Raw genomic sequence first — 19,368 nt, forward strand, 5'->3', positions numbered from 1 at the left:
ATCCGCTATCAAATAGTTTAAATAGCAACGCTAAAAATGCAGCAAGCTACCATACATATGCCACTCCACGCTGCAGAAAAACTCCTCATCCCTAACCCCCTATCCCAGTTCCCAAACTCCATGCCCAATGCAAATATCTATATACACGTTCTCCATCCGTCAATTCCTAATCATTATAATTGCTCTGGCCACTCCCATCCTTATTCACAACCGGCAATCCATACTTCTCCCCCAGCTCCTCTTCCTGACTCCTTGCGTCCTTCTCCAAAACGGGTTTCTCCCCATGACAACACACTCTGACTGCGTGTCTCCTATGTGGCGCAAATCCATACGAAGCAGTATGATTTGAAATTCTGTTATCCCAAAATGCCACATCATCTTTTCCCCATTGGAACCTAACGTGCAGTTCCTGCGTCGTCGACACAACTTCATTCAGATACGCGAGAATCACATCGCTTTCCACTTTAGGGATTCCGACAATCTTGGTCACGAAACCGGGGTTGAAGAAAAGTGATTTCCAGCCCGTAACAGGATGTGAGCGGATGAGTGGGTGTTCAGTGATGATGGGATCGCGTCGAACGGGTCGGCCGAGTGCTCGTGAACCTTCGGCTTGGAGATGGGAGGTGTGTAGCGCGGTGAGGGATTCAAGATATTTTTGCATGGGCGCGGAAAGCGCATCGTAGGCTGCGTATTGGGAAGACCATAGCGTGTCGCCGCCACCGCCGCGAGGTGGTCCGGTGAGGACTTTAAGTGACGTGTAGGAGGGTGGTTGAATTTCGTATGTTACGTCTGAATGCCAGAGAAATGTAGGTGTGAAAAGTGCTCTTTGGTCTTTCGATTTCTCGTCCGTGTATACGACATGGACATCGTCTAGATCTCCGCGTTTAGGCACAGAAGTAGTTGCATGCTTATGCAGTGTTCCGAAATAAGAACCCAATTTGCGTTGTGCTTCGATGTCAAAGTTCTTTTGATTGCGGAAAAAGACGACCCCACGGATGGATATGAGTCGAGCAAGATCGTTTTTAGCAGCATCAGTTAGGCTGGCGAGATCAACACCGTGTATTTCGGTGCCAATCTTAGGGACGTAATCAAATACATCAGTAGCGGTTGCCAAGAGGTCTTTGAAGGTATCTGAACCCAAAAGCCCTTTGTCTGTATATGGGACTTCCTCTAACGCTGGCCATTTCTTATCTGGGAAAGAAGGTCGGAGATCATCATACTCATAGGTCTCGTGTTTCTCGACTATAGTGCGACCTGGTGTATAAGAAAGTGCCGGTTTGGTGGTGGATGTAACTTTAGTGGGAAGAGGAGTAGGAGCTTGTTCAAGACCAACTTCTAATGAAGGAGCCATCTTGAGAAAGACAGTGTTAAACGTAGAAATAATTTGACTAAGATTTTTGCTCGAGAAACGAATATTACTGTGTATTCTAGAAATTCAGGGAACAGTGATAATTTGGAAGTAGTATGAAGAAAGAAGTTCCTACTTAGGAATCTACCGATATAAGAACGAACCCGAGTGACATGGCACCATCGATCCCATCAAGCACACCATCTTGCGTTTACAAACTTTGAAATCAACAAATTAAAGAATGAGTAAGCCTGAAACTTCAAATGGCATTACAAACCCCACATACGCTTGCTTCGTCTGATATCATAATCCAAGCACGCACTGCAATCAATCGCGCGTAATCAACATGTAGATACCTACTTAGAAACCTACCTAGTCTGCGGATACCCGGTCCTCCACCCCGTACCAAAAGCATGACATTGAAGTTCCTTTGAGCTCACCGTTGCAATTTCACGGGGATCTTTTGGCTCGATTTAGAATGGAAGTTTCGAAACAGCTTTTCCACCGCCATTCCAGAAGTTTCATTCCCAGGAACAAGGTCAATGGGATACTTTATTGCGGGGCAGGAGCTGACGATCGAGTTGGATCGAATCAACACATGTGTGGGGAATGCAATACCGCATCATTTCTAGAAAACAAGTACCGATATCCATTCCATATATATCTGCCCATCCGACTCGTCATTCGTTGATCAAATGTCTTTGATGCATTGATATTCCCCCCTATACTGGAGCCGCAAGTCCCTATACCCCTGATTGGTAAAACGTATGCGCTGACGTTTCGTTCCCCAGAGTTTAGTTGCAACGACACTCGCCATCGAGAAGGTTTAAGGCGTGATCGATTCAGATCTCGATAATGATAACGGGTATTCCGTAGAAAGTAGTATAAAGTTTCCTTTGAATCTTGATTTCAAAGGAAGCGGTCAGACTTCTGACTACAAATCGATCACGACATTAATATCGCCATATCACGGGACGTTGATGACGCCCCACGTAGGAACGGTTCAGAGTTTCAGTATCCAGTTGACTTAAAACAAAATAATAGATGAGATGTCGTCCATCTAATTTGGCTGTGCCTGGTCCTGAAACGTTTGAAGTGTTACATTGTAGCCCTTGCATGTTTATTGCAGGGTCCACGGGTAGTTGAAGAAGGCTGTGATGGGCAGGTCGGGTGTCCACGTTCATCACCAGCCACAGGTTTTCAAGCCACTCACTCCATCCGAGGTCACCAACGACCTCGACACACCAGAAATCCCTTCAAATCACAATGTAATATATTAAAACAGCTTCAATTATCAATTCAAATAGACAATACGTTAAGGCCATCTGAATTATCATTGATTAACCCTAAAGTTATTGATATATTATGTGGCTGAATTATGACGAATATTCCAAAAGCACCGTACGTGTCGGAGTTGCTGCAATTGAAGGGCGAGGTCGGTTTAAAATTTTAAAAAGTTAAAAATCTGACCTCGTTCAGATTTTAAATCTTCCATTTTGTAGACGTGCAACAAAGAGGTTTGTGTTCTCTCTGGTCATGTGCAAGTCATGCGCTGTTATGTAATCACAATTTTGATTTTGGGATCTCCGAAAATCCCGATGCAACTACTCGTAAACTGATTGTCTATGTCAGAAAAGGAAGGTGTCGTTTCTCGCATCTAGGTAATACTTATCAAGCTAGAATTATTGTTCATCAACAGATTGCTATGAAATATTGGCTCTTGCTGGTGGTGTATTGTGTGTTGATCTGTAATCATGACTTCAGGTCCGAGATTGTTAATCGTTCTCCGTTCCTGCAAACACCACATGAACTTCACTGGGTTCTTCAACACTCGAGCAAATGTTTCAAGAGGCGTGTAGTCGAAGCCATGATCTACGAGGATCGAGTATCAAACTAGCAATCGCAAATCAAAAGTAGCATTTATGAGGATCATTCTTGCTGACGTGCCGTCTCTACGGGCATTAGCATCTGGTAGTTACCTAGCCACAACGCCCATGCAGCATTCACGTCTTGAAGCAGAATTCACGTTCTGCTTCCCATATCATAACTACGGCACCAGGATACACTTTTCCTACTGATCAAATATCTTCTTTGGAATGTTCACAAAGAGCAAGGAGGATAATTGTGTATGTGCAATGTACATTGGGTGTCTATAATCTACAATTTGAAACTATTTACAAAGAAAGATAAAGGAGAATCCATCCTACAGATCTAAGCTTCACAGCTTTCATCATCATCATCGCCAGCTTTGGCTGCTGAATCAGCACTGCCAGTACTGGGTGCAACGATAGCAGCAGGGATTGTTGTAGTACTACCGGATCCGGTGGCGACGTCGTAAGCTGCAATCTTAGCAGCAGCCTGCTCAGCAACAACCATGATGATAGCCTGGGTGTTACCAGTTGGTAGATCGGGGTGAATGGAGGCATCAACGACGAAAAGGTTATCGGTACCGTATACCTTGGTATTCAAGTCGACAACAGCGGTACCATTGGTACGTCCGTCATCTGTGCCCATTTTCGCAGTTCCAACCCAGTGATCACCACTGACAAGGGAAGACGAAATGATGCTTGAGGGGGTTGCTCCTGAAGTCTTGTAGCTGAGAGAGTGGCTGCTGTTTCCTGCGGCATTCGAGGAATTGCTAGACACCATGTTCAAGAAGAACTGAATGAATTCTGAATAGACAGCCATATCTTCAGTTGTTTGCAACCATGGCTTGGTGTTAAGGACGGTACTGCCAGATGCCGAGATTCCAAGCTCACCAGTACTGGTAGTACCATGAGTGAGGAAGGCTTTAATAGTGATAGTATCATCGGCCATCGCGCTAACGGTGCCTTGGAGGTAGCGAGCTACACCGTCAGTACCATTGATTGAGGTCCACAAGTGCATTCGCTGAGCTGCCTGTGTTATAGTTCCGGAGCCTTGCTTGTACAAATCCAAGTCGGTAGCAACTGGCGATGTCGCGAGTCCGGTGAAATCAAAAGCTTTGAAGGCAGGTGAAGTAGTAAACTGCAAAGGCACTTGAGCATGGTCCTTCAAATTGTGACCGACAGGAAGGTCAATCCAATCGGACGAGTCTGGCAGAGATACACCAGATGTGCCGGTTTTAACAATGTTGAGCGCGTCAGATCGACCAATGCCAGAGTTCCAGAGAATACGGGGAGTCGATAAAGCGCCTGAGGCGAGGACGACTTTACCGTTGGCATTGAGATTGATGATTTGACGGGAACCATCTGTAGCCTGAGTCAAAACACCGGTGATTGTGCTTCCATTTCGTAAAACCTGGATGACGCTAGATTCGAGCTTCAATTCAAAATTATCAAGCTGCTCGGCGAACGGCATGTAGGTTCTAGCGGGACCAGCTCGGAGATGATTGGAGATACTCCAAGCAGGACGAGAGAAAACTGCATGTTTCTCGTTGGGACTCTCGATAGAGTCGACCTCACTCCAACCTTGTTGTCCAAGATATGCTGACCAGGTAGTGTATGCCAAATCATCGTAGTGTTTTCCATCAGCCGAAGGCTGGGTGGTACCAGGATTACGAGAGTAGAGACGGTCAGCTGCATCGGAGACAGAATCCCAATCCCATCCAGTTGGCCAATTCTCAAAGTCATGAGCAGCGGGGCGAATGAAGTTGAGGCCATTGATGGAGCTCGAACCTCCAAGAAGACAGCCAGCAGTAGATGCAGTATCAGAACAGAACTGAGTTCCCGAGATGGTCGCAAGACTACTGCCAAGAGCGGGCACATCATAGGGAGTAAGAGTAGAGTTCCAAGAGAGGCCTTGAGTGGAGCCGAGGGCAACTGTGTTGGCGGGACCACGCTCAAGGAGGAGGACACTGACACCACTCTCAGCAATACGCTCAGCAACAATGATACCCGAAGCACCACCACCAACGACAATAACATCGTAAGTAGAGTTGAGTGTAGTGGGAGCCGGAACTGTGATATTTGAGCCACTACCAGTTCCCGGACTAGTTGAGTTTCCACCAGATGGAGCAGCGGATGCCCATGAAGCCCATGTAGAGTATTGCGCAGATCTAGCAGCTGTCAAGTTGAGGTTGTAGATGTTTGCACCGACATCATGGTATGACAAAGCACTTCCCGAGTTAGATGGATTGGTGGGAGTGGAACTTGATACGGCATAACCAATAGTGGCGAGTACACTTGAAGCATCGAAAGTTGTCGAGCCTCCGATCACACAGGATTGGCAAACGAAAGTGTAGGACAAGTGTGTGCTGTTGATAAATGTACCATTAGCAATTGGCAGAGCCGCAACTTTCGTACTTGTGTACACATCGGGGTTGGAGTAACCGGTGGCATATCGGAAACTGGACTGAATCTCTTCGCCGTTGGGCCACGCAACAAAGAGGAGTTTATTAGTCATGCCGGCGCCCATGGAAAGCGCACCCCAACCTGCACCAGATTTGAGAGGAACCACCAATTGACCAATGAAATCAGCTGTTGGGCTCTGGGGGACCGCAATACCAAAGCTGTATCCTATCGTGGTGTCCAAGTATCGTTGAAACTCGATGCCAGTGTTTGCATCGGTGTAGGCTCCATTTGTAGTGGCTGCCGTGGCGATTCGGGCAAGCCCAATGAGGGCTGTTGAGCCCAGGATTTTGGAGTACATGGTGAGTGGTTTTCCAAATCAGAATAGGAGAGAGATGTCTTGGTAGAGTCGGCTTGTGGGAAAGAAGCAACGAGGCCTTCAAAGGCTTGAGAAATGGATAAATGAGTGTTGAATGAATGCAAAAAGCCGACCCAGCGGCAAGCTTCAATGAATCTACAGATACTTCTGATATCAAGAATGTGTGAGGAAAAGGTACATGAAGACGAGATCAACCTATTATATACTGCATCTGCATCCTCGTCTATCACCGATGCATATCTTGAGCCCTGTCCGCGGCCCCTGAATTTTTTGAACGTCATCCACTTCGCAATCTTCATATACAGAGCTCGGCCTCCCTCTTTGAGTAAATAAGCATTCCCCTTTCATGTCCGGTGTTCTTGGCGCCAGATTTGACAAGATTAATGGGGCTCTGGGTCTAGTAGCCGCTCGCTAGACAACCGACTGGGGGATAAATTCTACCGAACACACCGTCAACCTTATATTTAAGCTTGCATTTTTCTCGTATAAATCCATAATTTAAACATCAGTAGATTACCTTGAACCTTCTTTGATAAGGAACATAAAGCAAACAATAGTACTAAAGAAGTTGGTCATTAACGGCTGCTTATTGGTCAGAACAGAAAATAACGTTTCATCTAAAGAGCTAAGACTCTAACGGCCCTGGTGCTGATCCACTTCAGTTTCGTGGGATTGTTTGATTTTAATATAAGGGACACAATCCTATAATCGTTTGCCTACCTCTGTATATTAAATCAAACTGCGATTCGTTTCTTCTTTATTATATAAAGTGGTGAGTGCTGACTCCTGACTATGCTTTTTACTGCGTATCGCGCTGAAGCTTGGCGTTCCGGGGTCAAAAAAAATGACAGCAGCAAGCTCGCATGATCGTGATAGTTAAGATTGTATTTGAAATCGTTTTCTCCATTCCGTCAACTAATTTCCCCGAATCAGAATGCGACGATGAGCCATATTTTCTTTTGGAGTTATCTCCTTGAGTTTTTTAAGATTCGTCCTTAATGGGAAGGCATGATCATGATCCCGGTAGTTGTCTCAGAAAATCAATGACATCAAAAAGTCAAAATTGTGCGTGACATGCAGTGATCGGACACTAGAGCCTCCCTCGTAAATCAAGGGTTTTGACTCTTGAGTCTTGAGGGAGCAGGCTCGAGGCAGGATGAACTCAAGTATCACGTGGGGTGCATTGAAATTACTTCGGATGAGCACTATCAGGTCAGAGAGCCTCTTGGGGGGGGTCTCTAGTAAGTGATCTTCAATCCACTTCCGTGGCTGCGGTGCAAAGCTTTCATTCAATACCGCCGTATGGCTCGATAAGATTCGAGTCCTGCAATGGAGCTGTTCCCCTCCACTGGAGTCTCGCGTCACGTGCTAAGAACCACTCCCTCCACTTTGGTTCTCACTTTCACCTTCGTCTATTGCACCATCAAATACTCTCTTTCTCTTTATTATTCCATTGCTATAACTATTAAGAAAATTTGATGAGCATCTTGGACATCTCCCTCCTTAAGCTTGTAAAGCTCTGTTTACAGTTTCAATGCGTTAGGGGAGATTGAAAAAGGATGACCATTTTCATTCGGTTGGTTTGCGCCCTCCTGCCCATCACATCTTACGATTATTAATCTATGATGGATTGCACCATGGATGATTCTGTGGATGCACAAGATGGCAGTATGGCCAATAATATCAGTTCCCAAGATGATTCAATGGATTACGCAATGGAACACCAGGACACGATGGACTATACTATGAGCCATGATGCGACAAACCAAACTTTGTCTCAATTACCAGACGCAGAAGATCTTTCAGAAGAAGGTGAGGAAGAAGAAATTCCGGTTGTTGAGCTTGCTCGATCGATCGGTGTATCTCAAGATCATCAACTTGACAATACCTCGGTGGAGATTTTACTTTTGATGCAGGAAGATGTTCATCATGGTTTCTCTAATGATCTGAATGATGATCATCTGTCTCTATTTACTACACCAGAAACCAGTACTAATGAACGACTCTCGGTAAGTATCGGTGCCGCACGACTTCTCACATCTGTAGCACAAAATGAGAACCAAGAATCAATTGATACTTTGACGCATTCTTTACTTGGGCCAAGAGATGTCAGAAATATGCGGATCGAAACGCCTATACTGCGAACCGACCATGATTTTGATGTCAGAGGATTTGCAAGAAGAGATGGATTTGAGGTGAAGCCTCACGATATCAAATTGCCACTAGAGTTACTCAGTATTGAGAACAATGAGGGGTTGGGATTTCCATCAAACTTTTACAATTTCGAAACTGAGGCATTCGAAACGATAGCTAATGAGAAGATTGAAGTAACAAGAAACTCAATGGTCTATCTTCACACGGCCTTGAAAGCAACATTAACGATACAGAATGAACAAGAGATTTGGGAAAGTGAGAGAACACATCCAAGAGTGAGTAATAGTTCCTTCAGATGCATCTCATCTATTATATACTAATGGTTCCAGAAATTTCCAATCTCTTGTCATGTTACGCCACCACTGTCTCCGATGCTAGCCTCACTACCTGATAGCCCTCTTCATTTTGTTTCTTCGGGCTGCGAAATACCAATACTTTCAGATCCCGATTCTCTTGCCTCGCTGGACCTCAAAAGAATTGAGTATGAAGTGTTCAAGGAAGATCTGCCGACACCTCTGCGCAATCGATCAGCGACTGGAGTAACAATTTCATCATCCAATGAGCAATGTGTCAAGCCTGCAGATCTATACTCATCACCAGAGTGTATCCGAAATTTCGATCCATCTTCCTCTCCTATAGAAAAGAAAAGAGCTATCGAGAACCTCAAAGTAGAAGAGATTTTAACGCCACCAAAGCCGTTCGAAGAATCAGGACCTAGGAGCGTACACTTCAATAACATCGTAGAAGAATTTCTACTCAGCAGTCGACCTCAGTCTGTGTTTTCCGAGCCCGTAATCGAGACCAAATTCTTCGAAGAGGCATTCGGCGACAACGGAGAAACAGCACAACATCGAGTTGAAAAAGAGAGACTCGCAGACACAAGAAATCGTGTCGAAGTGCCGGTGATGGACTTCAGTATACCTGGACCTCCCTGGATGGTTACTAACTTCCGTAGTGTCAATGCTGTTAATTTGGCTTTAACAAAATGCGCCAAGGATATCAGTGTTAGCCCCTCAATGTGTTGGCCTGGATTAAGGAAGTTGCACTCGAAGGTACCATGGGTACCATTTGAACATAGCCTGGGAAAAGTTGTCGAAGATTCCATGGGCGAAGAGAAGACCTGGGAGGTGTTCGTGTGCAGCTTAGATGATGAGAAAGTGGTTACAAGTTCAAATCTCACCTGGAAGAGGGAAGGCTTTCGAATTCTCCAGGATAATACCAATGGCGATGATGATGATGACGAGGAACTTGAGTTGGGATATTTCCCAAAAGAATCCTTGAAAACACCACCATTAATTCGACAGCGGGACTCCGAGGCGCAAGATGTTAGTCAACGACAAAAGCTGGCATGTCAATCCAACGTCAATGCTTACAAAGACACAATGGTACCTTTTAAGCCATTGATCACTCCAGAGATGCGTCGAGAGATAACGAATGCGAATTCGTTACCTCTTACGAAGAGAGCACGATCAGTAATCGACGAACAAACTTCCCTTCTCGGCGGTATATTCTCCGCAAAGGATGAGCTGAGTAATTTTATGGAGATACGAGGAGCGAAGAAACCAAGGTTGATTGAAAGTTCTCATTTTCCAGTTCCTAACTTACCAGCACCCTTACCATCGAATCAAATAACTATTGACGTGGAATCTCTATTTCAACAGCCTGAGCCTTCAAGTTCGCCTCTCCCAACACCCATTATAAATGCCCCAACAGCCCCCATCTCTATAATTCTATCTTCCACGATCCTCAAAAACCGCCCTCTTCTCCGCTCCCTCGAAACCCTGATTCCGACCCTCACGATCTGCGAGCGCGATTTCTCCGCCCACAATACTACGGCTTGGAATCTGGGTTCCGTAATCCGCTCTCCTGTAACTTCGACTCTCACTCACGAAGCCGACATTATAATTTCCCCAAGCACAGGACTTATTCTTACCACTCTGCAACATATCAAGCAAAAGCCACTACCTGGACACAAGACTGCCGTTCCAATTCGTGATCGATTGGACAAAGTTAGTGCACGGTATGAGAATTTAATCATTCTTGTCGCTTCCCCTACAACTGGTATAGGTGATAGTGATAGTATCGCCTGGGCTGATTTCGTCGGTTTCACATTAACATTACCCGCAAGCGTCATTGTGAATTACATTCCCGTAGACAAAACTAATAGCGAAGACCAAAGTATGGCAAAATTTATCTCCTATCTCATTATTCAACACTCTGGAGATACCCTCTCGAATCTAGTTGTAGAACTGTTAGAACAGGAGTCATATTGGGAGATATGGCTGAGAAGAGCGGGAATGAATGCTTTTGCGGCTCAAGCGACGATTGCAGAGTTGAAAGAGCCGGAGCCAAGATGCAAGGTGGGTGATGAGGGGTACGAAAGGGAGATGCAAATGATTCACAAGGGGGGGCCTTATGGATTGACACAGTTCGTGATGATGGGGCTGGAAGATAGAATTAGGAGATTGAGCGGGCTGGTGGGAAGGGGAGTGTTGGAAAGGGTCAGCAGAGTTATTGATCAGATATGGGAGTAGACTTTGGTGAAGGTTGTAGATTCAGAGAGTGGCTCGTTGTAGGAGAAGTTGATTACAGGGCTGTAATGACTGACGAAGATCTGGCTGAATTTATGCAACATTTACTTGCCGCTGAGGACTGGCTTTGTATAAGCCAAGCAAGAATCGCTTGATATGCTCACAAAATAGAATAAAATAATTAGAATAAGCTTTCGTGTTATAAACTCCACACTTTTAAACTATTATCTGGTGTTTTGCCTGTGTCTTTGGGTGTCCTAGGCGAGAATTGCAGCGAATTTGGAGCGCTTTCATCACCGGAACTATCTTCATCTGCTGTGTCATCATCATTAACATCAACATCAATATTCGTTTCAGCTCTTTGGCCTGAACAAGTTGCTATAACTGTTCCAGATGGATGTAATACTGTCGAGCCTATTGGGTCTATCGGTCTAAAGTTAGTATACGAAAAATGATAAAGTGTTATGTCATGAAGAGTGACGAGCAGGGTGAGTTTAGAAATGGCATACCGTCATGAGCCTTCCACTCCCAATCGCACTTAACACCCCCTTCCTCCCTCCCTATTCCCTCCCACACCCTCACTACACCATCTGTGCCCCCTGTCCAAAGTTCCATCCCCTTCTCCCCTTCGAAAGAACCCACGCCCATTCTTTGATTCGTCTCCGCTTCCCTGCCCTCCAGCCAAGAGATTAACTTCCCAGTAACCCTCACATCATATACAAGCACACCTCTGCTCTTCCGTTCCGCAACCCACAAGTACCTTCCGCAGCTACTCCACCCCACCTCACTAACCCCTTGCCCTCCAATCCTCGCCTCACTATCGGCCGCTGCAGAAATATCCCAGGTAGCAACAGTTCCACCCAATCCAGAAGCATCATAGAGACCAAGCCACCTTGTCCAGGTGCCAGCGGCGAGAATACTTGTATTAGACGGATCAGTACATGTTTGCAACGACAATGCACTTACAATACCGCGCATTCCTACGCCGCCCCCTTTGATTTTATGGCGTTTGGAAGGAATAGTGGGGAGCTTGGTGACGGGACCAGAGCCGGGACGAGATATATCGAAGTGGGATATGAGACATTCGGTCCCGGTTAGGAAATGGGTCCCGGGAGAGCTCCAAAGAATGGATGCAGGGGTGAGGTATTTTTCGGTGGTGGGGCAGATAAGATTGTAGCTAGCTTGGGGGGTGGCCGTTGGAGATAGGATATTTGAGAGGCGGATTGGGAGGGAATTAGGACAGCTGAGGTAGAGGGTTGTGCTGGGGTCTGAGAGTGTGTAGTGTGGGTAGGGAGCGATGCAGTTTACGGGTGTAGGAAAGGTGTGTGATGTGTAGGGAATGAGAGATAGTGGAGTAGAGGGATTGTCGAGAAGCGTGGGCGGGAGGATGAATGTACGGATTTGGTTATCGGCGGATGAAGTCAGGAGGGTTGTTCCGTCGGGTGTCCTACCAAATTTAGCAATCATGAATACATCAAAGGGGTCCAGCGGTGAACATACCATTGTGCACTTTTAAAATAATTAACTTCCAAATCTTCATCTCTGATCCTGTGATCTTGGCCTTTCTTCAGACCCTCATCCACACATTCTATTCCGTCTTGCGCTCCATCATTTTCCCTCAATTCCTTCTCGCGCAAATGAGATGTTGATATAGGACAAGAATAGGTATCATTTGTTGAAGCCACAAGAATAGGTTTCCTACCATCTGCTTCCATGATGTATCGATAATAATTGCAATCTTTGTCACATGTGAACAAACCGAGATATCAATTCGTCGAGTCACGTTACACCTTTTCGTGTTCTGGTGATCGCTAAATTGGCAATTTTGCGAGCGCATTTTGTAGATGTGCAACAAAACCCGGCATATATTCGGTAGTCAATCGGCCAATGTTATTCCGAAGCCGTAGTTCCGGCCGAAATCTATTGAAAAGGTTCTACGATACAACGGCTATATATAATATATTAAAGGTCTTGATTTTACGAAGTGTCGTATATGGCTGAAAGTCAAAAGAGATTTATCTGGTACCTGGCTTGTACTGTAGGGGTAGCAATTCTGTTCTCTGCTAACTCAATGCCCCGTTATCTACACTTCAGCACCGAGCACGGCTGTATCGATAGCCATGATTTGTCTGTAGCTTAAGTTGATACAGCGCGATGATCAAATACCTAGCATACATAGGTATCTTATTAATAAGAGGTTAGGAAGAGGAATGTTGCTGTTCGCCAAGAGGTTTGATCATTAGACGACGCTTAGTCATCCACGATTTGAAGAGTCGGAACAGACCACCACGGGCCGACTTAGGCTGTTTTCTTACCGACAAAAAGCCATTGATGTGTATATTGAAACAAACACCTTCATTCTGCTTAATACCCGGTGATAGTTAGCTGGAAGCATCAAGAGGGGGATCTCCGTTAGATGGACATGAAGTACATATTGCTTCGGAATTCGGATTGGCGGCTGCAAGCTTGTGCGTGGAGCAATCATAATTTGTTCAAGCCTCCGCTTTCATTTCCCCTCTTCCACCACTTTAATGCTGTGTAAGCAAACTTTACCATACTTTCAGATATCCATGAGCCATTCTTTTGCACTATTCGGTTTCCCTTTCAATTTCATTACGTTATGATTACCTATTGATTCACAAATCTCAAAAGCCATTTGTTATGACATCAGCCGTTTATACCCGCACATCTGTTACACATAATTTGAGGGGATCTGAAGGCATAGCCAACCAGTCAAATGGACAAGCTTTAACACTAGTTGCCGTGCTTCAAGCCTCCAACGTCTTATTAGTATTGAAGGCCTTTTGCCAACGACAACCTCTCCTCAATAGCACGGAGCATAGCCGTTTTCTAGCTGGTGGTACGACATTCACGATGGGAACTTTCATCGAAGAATGCAGGAGATTTTAGCTTACTCCTCGACTGTGCGTCTTGGGAGTTATATTCTCTGCCAATAGGTCCTTGGTTAATCCATCGCTCCCGAGACCCCAGGCTTGCAAGCCCGTCTCCTAGATGGGAAACAATCCCCGCAGTATTGGGGGATGTTGATATACGAAGAATATGCCATGGAATGCGCAGACTTGCGGGGCAAGAGAAGATAAAGATCGAAAGCAGCAACAGGAGACTCTCAAAGACCTTGATCCGGCGTCTTCTATATTATCCTTGCATTGAGATGTCACTATCGACAAAGGAGGGAAATGCTGTTGGCGACCAAACTTTTGAAATCAGCCATTTCATCGATTCCTGTTTATTCTTCAGTCCTGATACATGATCTAGTGGGGGTTAATTTGCTCATTCTCAACAATTGACTCTAGACTCACTTGATCCAAGGCTTTGACCCCATTTCCCCCTCATTTCTTTGGATTGAGCCGATCATGCGATACTGCAAGTGCTCAAATCCAATCTTGTAATTGCTATTTTACTCGTGAGTTCTTTAAAGATGCCAGTTCTCTTATGCAGCCACGAACGAATCTTCACTGCGGATGCATCGGATGGGTTCAATAGATCGTATTCAAATGAGGGGGAAGCGCAGACTTGAAGAATTTGAATGTTGCCCCCTCAGCCCTTGGCTTTAGTAAAATTGAGGGCATTCGCCTTGCTACAGCTGCAAAATCGTCTATATATACACCTCAAATCTCCATGAAAGAGCAAGATCAAAGCTTCCATATCCATCATCATTTACTTACTTACCAAAACTCATACTCATTACCATTCTCTCAATAGCACCACAATGTCTTCTCTTCTAACCACAGAGCTTGCTTGCACTTCTGCTCCTGATCAAGTCCTACACCTCTTCTTCCAGGAGGGCCAAAACATCCTTGAAGCGCGATCTCCAGATGGTGGCAATGTTTGGACCACTCAAGACACTGTTATTTCCAAAGATGGAGATTACAATGGTTCTTCGATGACATGTTATTATGTAGACAAGGACGCGAACTTCGATAACCAGCCTTCAGTGTGTCTTGTTCCACTATGCTTGTATTCATCTGCTGACGCAACTTTCAGATTCATCTTCTCTACATTAACAAGGACAAGCAATTGATGGAAAAAGTGAAGCGCATGAAGGGGGACAATCCAATCTGGGAGGACGTCAAGATCCCAGACGAAGTCAAGAAAGGCCCAGAGCAATATTCGAGATTGGCTAGTGGGGCTTTCAATTCAGGTAGTGGATGGAATCCAAATGGTTCGCAGTGGGCCTACTTTTCAGCGTGAGTTACAATCTATAGTTCTTGGTTTTGGAAATTCACTAAATTCAATTAAAGTATCAAGGACGGCAAGATGGGCATTGTTGAAATTAGACGCACTCCAAAGGACCCATGGCATACTGAGACCATTCTCCCTGAGAAATGGGGCGAGGAGCTCCCAGGTACCTCCCTAGATTGCACAATCTCGAGCGGAAGAATCAGGATCTTCTTCCAGCACCATGACTATAGCATCCGTTTGTTTGAGAACCAAGATAACAAGTGGCATGGTAAGTAGAGACAACCACCTATCATTATGCTAATAATTTAGAAGCTAACCTTTTTCTAGACCGAGGCGTCTACGTCGAGAAAGACAAGGTTCAAGCCACAACACCAATTGCTTGCACCATGACTAAGGACGGAAAGGTTCATCTTTTCTACGTCGCAAAAAACAACAAGATTGTTCACTGCACCGATGGAAAGAAAGAGGAAGAACTGGTCAATTTCTTCCCGGGCTCAAAGTTGGGCGCCACATCAGTTGACAACAAGATCACCTTGTTCTTCAGGAACTTGAACCCCGTCAATGAGGTTGGTACATTGGAGAACGAGAATGGCTCATGGAAGCATGGCAGCACTGTCATCCGTGCATGATTAATAGTGAATAATTAGGAGGAGGTTCTTTCTTATGTTAATTCAGGGGACTCCCGCATGAGGGGGGGAAAAGTTGTTAACTTTCTTTAAACACCCAACCACAATCAGTCATATCGGGATGATATTATGAACAAATTCACATTCCTTGCAATTTGCTTCACGATCAATCAGCTAATAGTTACCTTTCCTTTCAATTAAGTCATTTGTCTCCCCGAAATATTGTTTCATCTACTCACTGTGACCTGATTATGAAATGTCCTTGCGATGATACTTCTAATAATTAAACCATGGTAATCGTATTTGTGTGAACTTTAACGAGTTCTTCCTGCTCAACACGATCTCATGGAACGAATTCGTTCGATTCTTACCACGTGATGTGAAAGGGTTCAGGAACCGAATACCAAACAGAATGCAATTTCTTGGCATCATTTCTACTGTGCCAATGTAATCTTGGCAACTACTAATGAATGATCACTTCTACCTATCAAGCTCATAGTGATAGCACGTGTTGCCTGAAGATCTGATCGACTGACGCATCATGTGCTAGCTTTGACAAACCCCTTCATCTGTTTGTGATGTCATGTGACTTTTGTCATTAACATTGTTAGATTTTGACCAGATAGTCTATAGATTCTCCTTGTATTATCTGCAATTTCTACCAGGTGTTCTTTGACACATATGCTTTCAATACAGTGAGTCAGTCGATTGGTCAGTAACTATCTCAAGGAAGGGTGATATTTTGCCATCTCACACCGCCTTTAGAGGCTTTGAATAACATTCGGATTCGTCAAAAGCATCTCTGACAAATATTTTGAAGATTTCTTCCTTTCTATCCATATTCAGTTCTTGGCTTAGGCATTCACCAGAAGCATCAGACTCTTTCACAATGATTGATTGAATATGAAGATTCGAGGCAAGGATCGCACATCTATAGTGATGCCTATGGGGGCTATGTTCGTTTTGTGGTTAGCAAGGCTGATTCCTTCACGTAAAATTGGATTGATCAACAGTGATCTGACCTACAAGCATTCTCAAACCCTGTCTGGTTGAATGTTTGCCATCTTTGATAATGGATTTGTATCTATTTGAATGAAGGTCTCCCAGTGAATCAATAACATTTGGTCTGTGACCCCTCTATATTATTGATTAAATAACAATCAACCATAACCTCATCTAGAATTTCTATCACAAGAATTCTTGCAAAACTACAGCAGATCTCAAAGAGAAGCTGCAAAACTCTACAATTTTTCACTTTCGACGTGATTGCAATGGGCGCTAAAATCCCCGACGATACTTCTGCTTCGTCAAAGACGATGAGCCAATCTTTCACTAGCTCGTATCCTGAGAGCCAAGCGCCGTCAAACTCAAATTCCTCGGGTGCGATACAAAGATTTCAACAGCAGCCGCAGCCCTCTTTCGTGATCGGCGGAATACCATACCTTTTCCCATCGATTTTTGGGGTTTACAGGGATGGTATGAGGAAACTTTGTCTCGCGGAACACCATGTCTCGACACCATTTATGTCTATTGCTGTACATTCTGGTTTCTCTGGCGAGCCCTCGATTATTCTTTCCTCTCCCACAGCAGTGATGGGAACTGCAGATCTCCACACATTTTCCTCCAAGACTGAGATCGTTATCGGTAATACCTCATCGACTTTACACTCTTCAGGCTTCATTTCACCGGTCTATGACTTCACCTATACATTTGACGATGGACGCCAGGAATCATTTCAGTGGAAAAGAAGCGCCGGCGCGGCAGTTGCAGGTTTAGGCGGCAGGAGTAGGGGGTACAAGCTTGTGAGGGTCCTTAACGGGGAGGTATTAGCGGCTTGGACACATCCAGGCGGTCCAAGTATCGATAAGATGGCGAAGATTGGACTGTTGGATAGTATGAGAGCGCTTGGCTGGGGTGAAAGATGGGAAGTAACGCTTGTGCTATCAGCCATAGCACTTATTGAAAAAGAGAGAAGGGCAAGGAACAATGCTGCTGCGGCGGCGTAGGGACGGTTTGAACTTTAGGGCGAAAGTCGGAGGGCCCGACATGATACCACTTGTTTTCGGCGGATTTAATGGGAGTTTACCTAGCTTGGATATAATTTGAAATTTGGTCAGCATTTGATATGCACCACGAGATATGATTAAAATTTTCACCATGACTAACTTGAATTCACTATCATTCTTTCTGTGAATTTCAAGACACAATGACTCCAGTGAGCCAAGTCGATAGATGAGAAACTACTTCAATCGTTGAACAAAAAAACCTATTTTTGGAGTTTCTCTAGAACCCAAGTAGATTCTTCGGTTCTTCGATTACCCCGAAGATGATTGATTGATTTACCTTGATTAGTTTCTTTCTTTGTACCATGAGAAGTTTCCCGCTAATTTTTCGTGCCATGTGTGTGCCAACGAACCTTTGTTTTCGAGAACGACAAAGGGACAATCTGTTCGGAGTGTCCCACATGGCGAGAAATAGTTTCTCAAGAAGTTTTCACATCACCGAAGTCATTGGTCATAGAAGTATTTTTTCCATCAGACTACAAAGTTTCTGGCGGTCTCGAGGGAATAAATAATTTTGTAAAATTTCACCATGCAAGAACAAAGGGGACATCGATGGCAATAAACTAGCCTTTTTGCGGTACACTAACTCTTCTTTCATCAATATGATGGCTTCCTCACCCATCAACTATCCAGATTTTCCTGTCACCACCAATCTAGATCCAAGATATCACCATTGCTTCAACTGCAGAAATGTCACATAGTCCAAGCAGTCCAATTGTCCGTCCGCAGGAGGATCACGAAGGCCTCCAAGTCGTCCCCGACGACGGTCTGCAAACCCCAGACCCAGAAGAATCCCCCACAGCCAAAGATCTTAAATTCCAACCATATTCCGCTGGATCCGCCTATGGCGGCACCTTAAACGTTCGCGAACCTGGTTACGACGCCCCACCAGTCCCGGAATCGCCCCCTCCAGCTTTTCATCTCATAAACGAATATAAATTAGGTCATAACAATACGTTACCTGTTGAAGATACGCCTCCGCCACAGACTATCAAAAAGAAACGAGTGTGCGGATTGAAGAAGAGAACATTCTGGCTGTTGATAATATTGTTACTGATCGCGATCATTGCATTGGCCGTCGGTCTAGGTGTAGGACTCAGTGGGTCTAAATCATCAACCTCTTCTAGCCCCTCAAATTCTAGCTCCTCAACCGAGTCTACAACTCCCACAGGCACATCCTCCGCGGCACCATCTGCCTCTTCTCCGATCGGTCAGACATGCGTCAAAGGTACAGGACCGGGGAATTATCTCGGTCTCTGTGACTTCTCCTGCAATTTCGGCTATTGTCCCTCTCCCTGTTCCTGCGTCCAGTTTTCCTCAACCGCAGTTCCACCGCCTCCTATCTCAAACACACCTGGATTCCCACTACCAGGACTAAATGCAGATTACTCCGGCTTGTGTAGTTTTACTTGCAATCATGGATATTGTCCTGACGGAGCTTGTACCACGGATTCTTCGGCTGCCGCTGGAAATTCATCTTCGAGTGCGTTATCGACGTCAAGTTCGACATCTTCAACACTGCCGACTTCGAGCCTGGCACAGTTAACGTTGACAGCGCCAACAAGTACGGTGGTTGTTACTTTGCAGGGCTCGCAGACTAGTACGGTAGTTGTAGTACCAACTTCGACTGGCTAGTATTGTCATTGAGATATGGGTGGTAAGATTAGAATGTTTTTTTTTAATCGGGATTCGACGATCTGAGTTGTATACTAAAGGATGTATATCAGAATGTAAAAATATCAGGGGGGGAAGAGGCCGACATTTTTATGCCTATAGATTTGTGTACTATATATTTC

General features: G+C 44.9%; 7 protein-coding genes across 7 annotated transcripts; 4 read left to right on the forward strand and 3 right to left on the reverse strand.

Annotated features, from left to right (window-relative positions):
* Positions 1-166: 166 nt before the first annotated feature.
* EAE98_006927 (uncharacterized protein) lies at positions 167-1,351 on the reverse strand (the record flags this gene model as incomplete). The annotated part of the gene is made up of 1 exon (XM_038954550.1): positions 167-1,351. The coding sequence occupies one exon, from the start codon at positions 1,349-1,351 to the stop codon at positions 167-169; it is 1,185 nt and encodes a 394-aa protein (XP_038809230.1).
* Positions 1,352-3,559: 2,208 nt separating this feature from the next.
* Positions 3,560-5,977, reverse strand: EAE98_006928 (uncharacterized protein; the record flags this gene model as incomplete). Its single annotated transcript, XM_038954551.1, has 1 exon — positions 3,560-5,977. One exon carries the CDS (start codon positions 5,975-5,977, stop codon positions 3,560-3,562), a length of 2,418 nt encoding a protein of 805 aa, XP_038809231.1.
* Positions 5,978-7,632: 1,655 nt separating this feature from the next.
* On the forward strand, positions 7,633-10,683 carry EAE98_006929 (uncharacterized protein; the record flags this gene model as incomplete). The annotated part of the gene is made up of 2 exons (XM_038954552.1): positions 7,633-8,424; positions 8,479-10,683. 2 exons carry the CDS (start codon positions 7,633-7,635, stop codon positions 10,681-10,683), a joined length of 2,997 nt encoding a protein of 998 aa, XP_038809232.1.
* A 196-nt stretch (positions 10,684-10,879) lies between these two features.
* Positions 10,880-12,395, reverse strand: EAE98_006930 (uncharacterized protein; the record flags this gene model as incomplete). The annotated part of the gene is made up of 3 exons (XM_038954553.1): positions 10,880-11,103; positions 11,190-12,127; positions 12,181-12,395. 3 exons carry the CDS (start codon positions 12,393-12,395, stop codon positions 10,880-10,882), a joined length of 1,377 nt encoding a protein of 458 aa, XP_038809233.1.
* Positions 12,396-13,028: 633 nt separating this feature from the next.
* On the forward strand, positions 13,029-15,731 carry EAE98_006931 (uncharacterized protein). The gene is made up of 5 exons (XM_038954554.1): positions 13,029-13,218; positions 13,333-14,635; positions 14,686-14,888; positions 14,943-15,151; positions 15,211-15,731. Exons 2-5 carry the CDS (start codon positions 14,411-14,413, stop codon positions 15,510-15,512), a joined length of 939 nt encoding a protein of 312 aa, XP_038809234.1. The 5' UTR covers positions 13,029-13,218; positions 13,333-14,410; the 3' UTR covers positions 15,513-15,731.
* A 1,049-nt stretch (positions 15,732-16,780) lies between these two features.
* Positions 16,781-17,515, forward strand: EAE98_006932 (uncharacterized protein; the record flags this gene model as incomplete). The annotated part of the gene is made up of 1 exon (XM_038954555.1): positions 16,781-17,515. One exon carries the CDS (start codon positions 16,781-16,783, stop codon positions 17,513-17,515), a length of 735 nt encoding a protein of 244 aa, XP_038809235.1.
* A 747-nt stretch (positions 17,516-18,262) lies between these two features.
* EAE98_006933 (uncharacterized protein) lies at positions 18,263-19,207 on the forward strand (the record flags this gene model as incomplete). Its single annotated transcript, XM_038954556.1, has 1 exon — positions 18,263-19,207. The coding sequence occupies one exon, from the start codon at positions 18,263-18,265 to the stop codon at positions 19,205-19,207; it is 945 nt and encodes a 314-aa protein (XP_038809236.1).
* Positions 19,208-19,368: the final 161 nt, after the last annotated feature.

Source organism: Botrytis deweyae, assembly GCF_014898535.1.
Source record: "Botrytis deweyae strain B1 chromosome Unknown BDEW_015, whole genome shotgun sequence".
NCBI lineage: Eukaryota > Fungi > Ascomycota > Leotiomycetes > Helotiales > Sclerotiniaceae > Botrytis > Botrytis deweyae.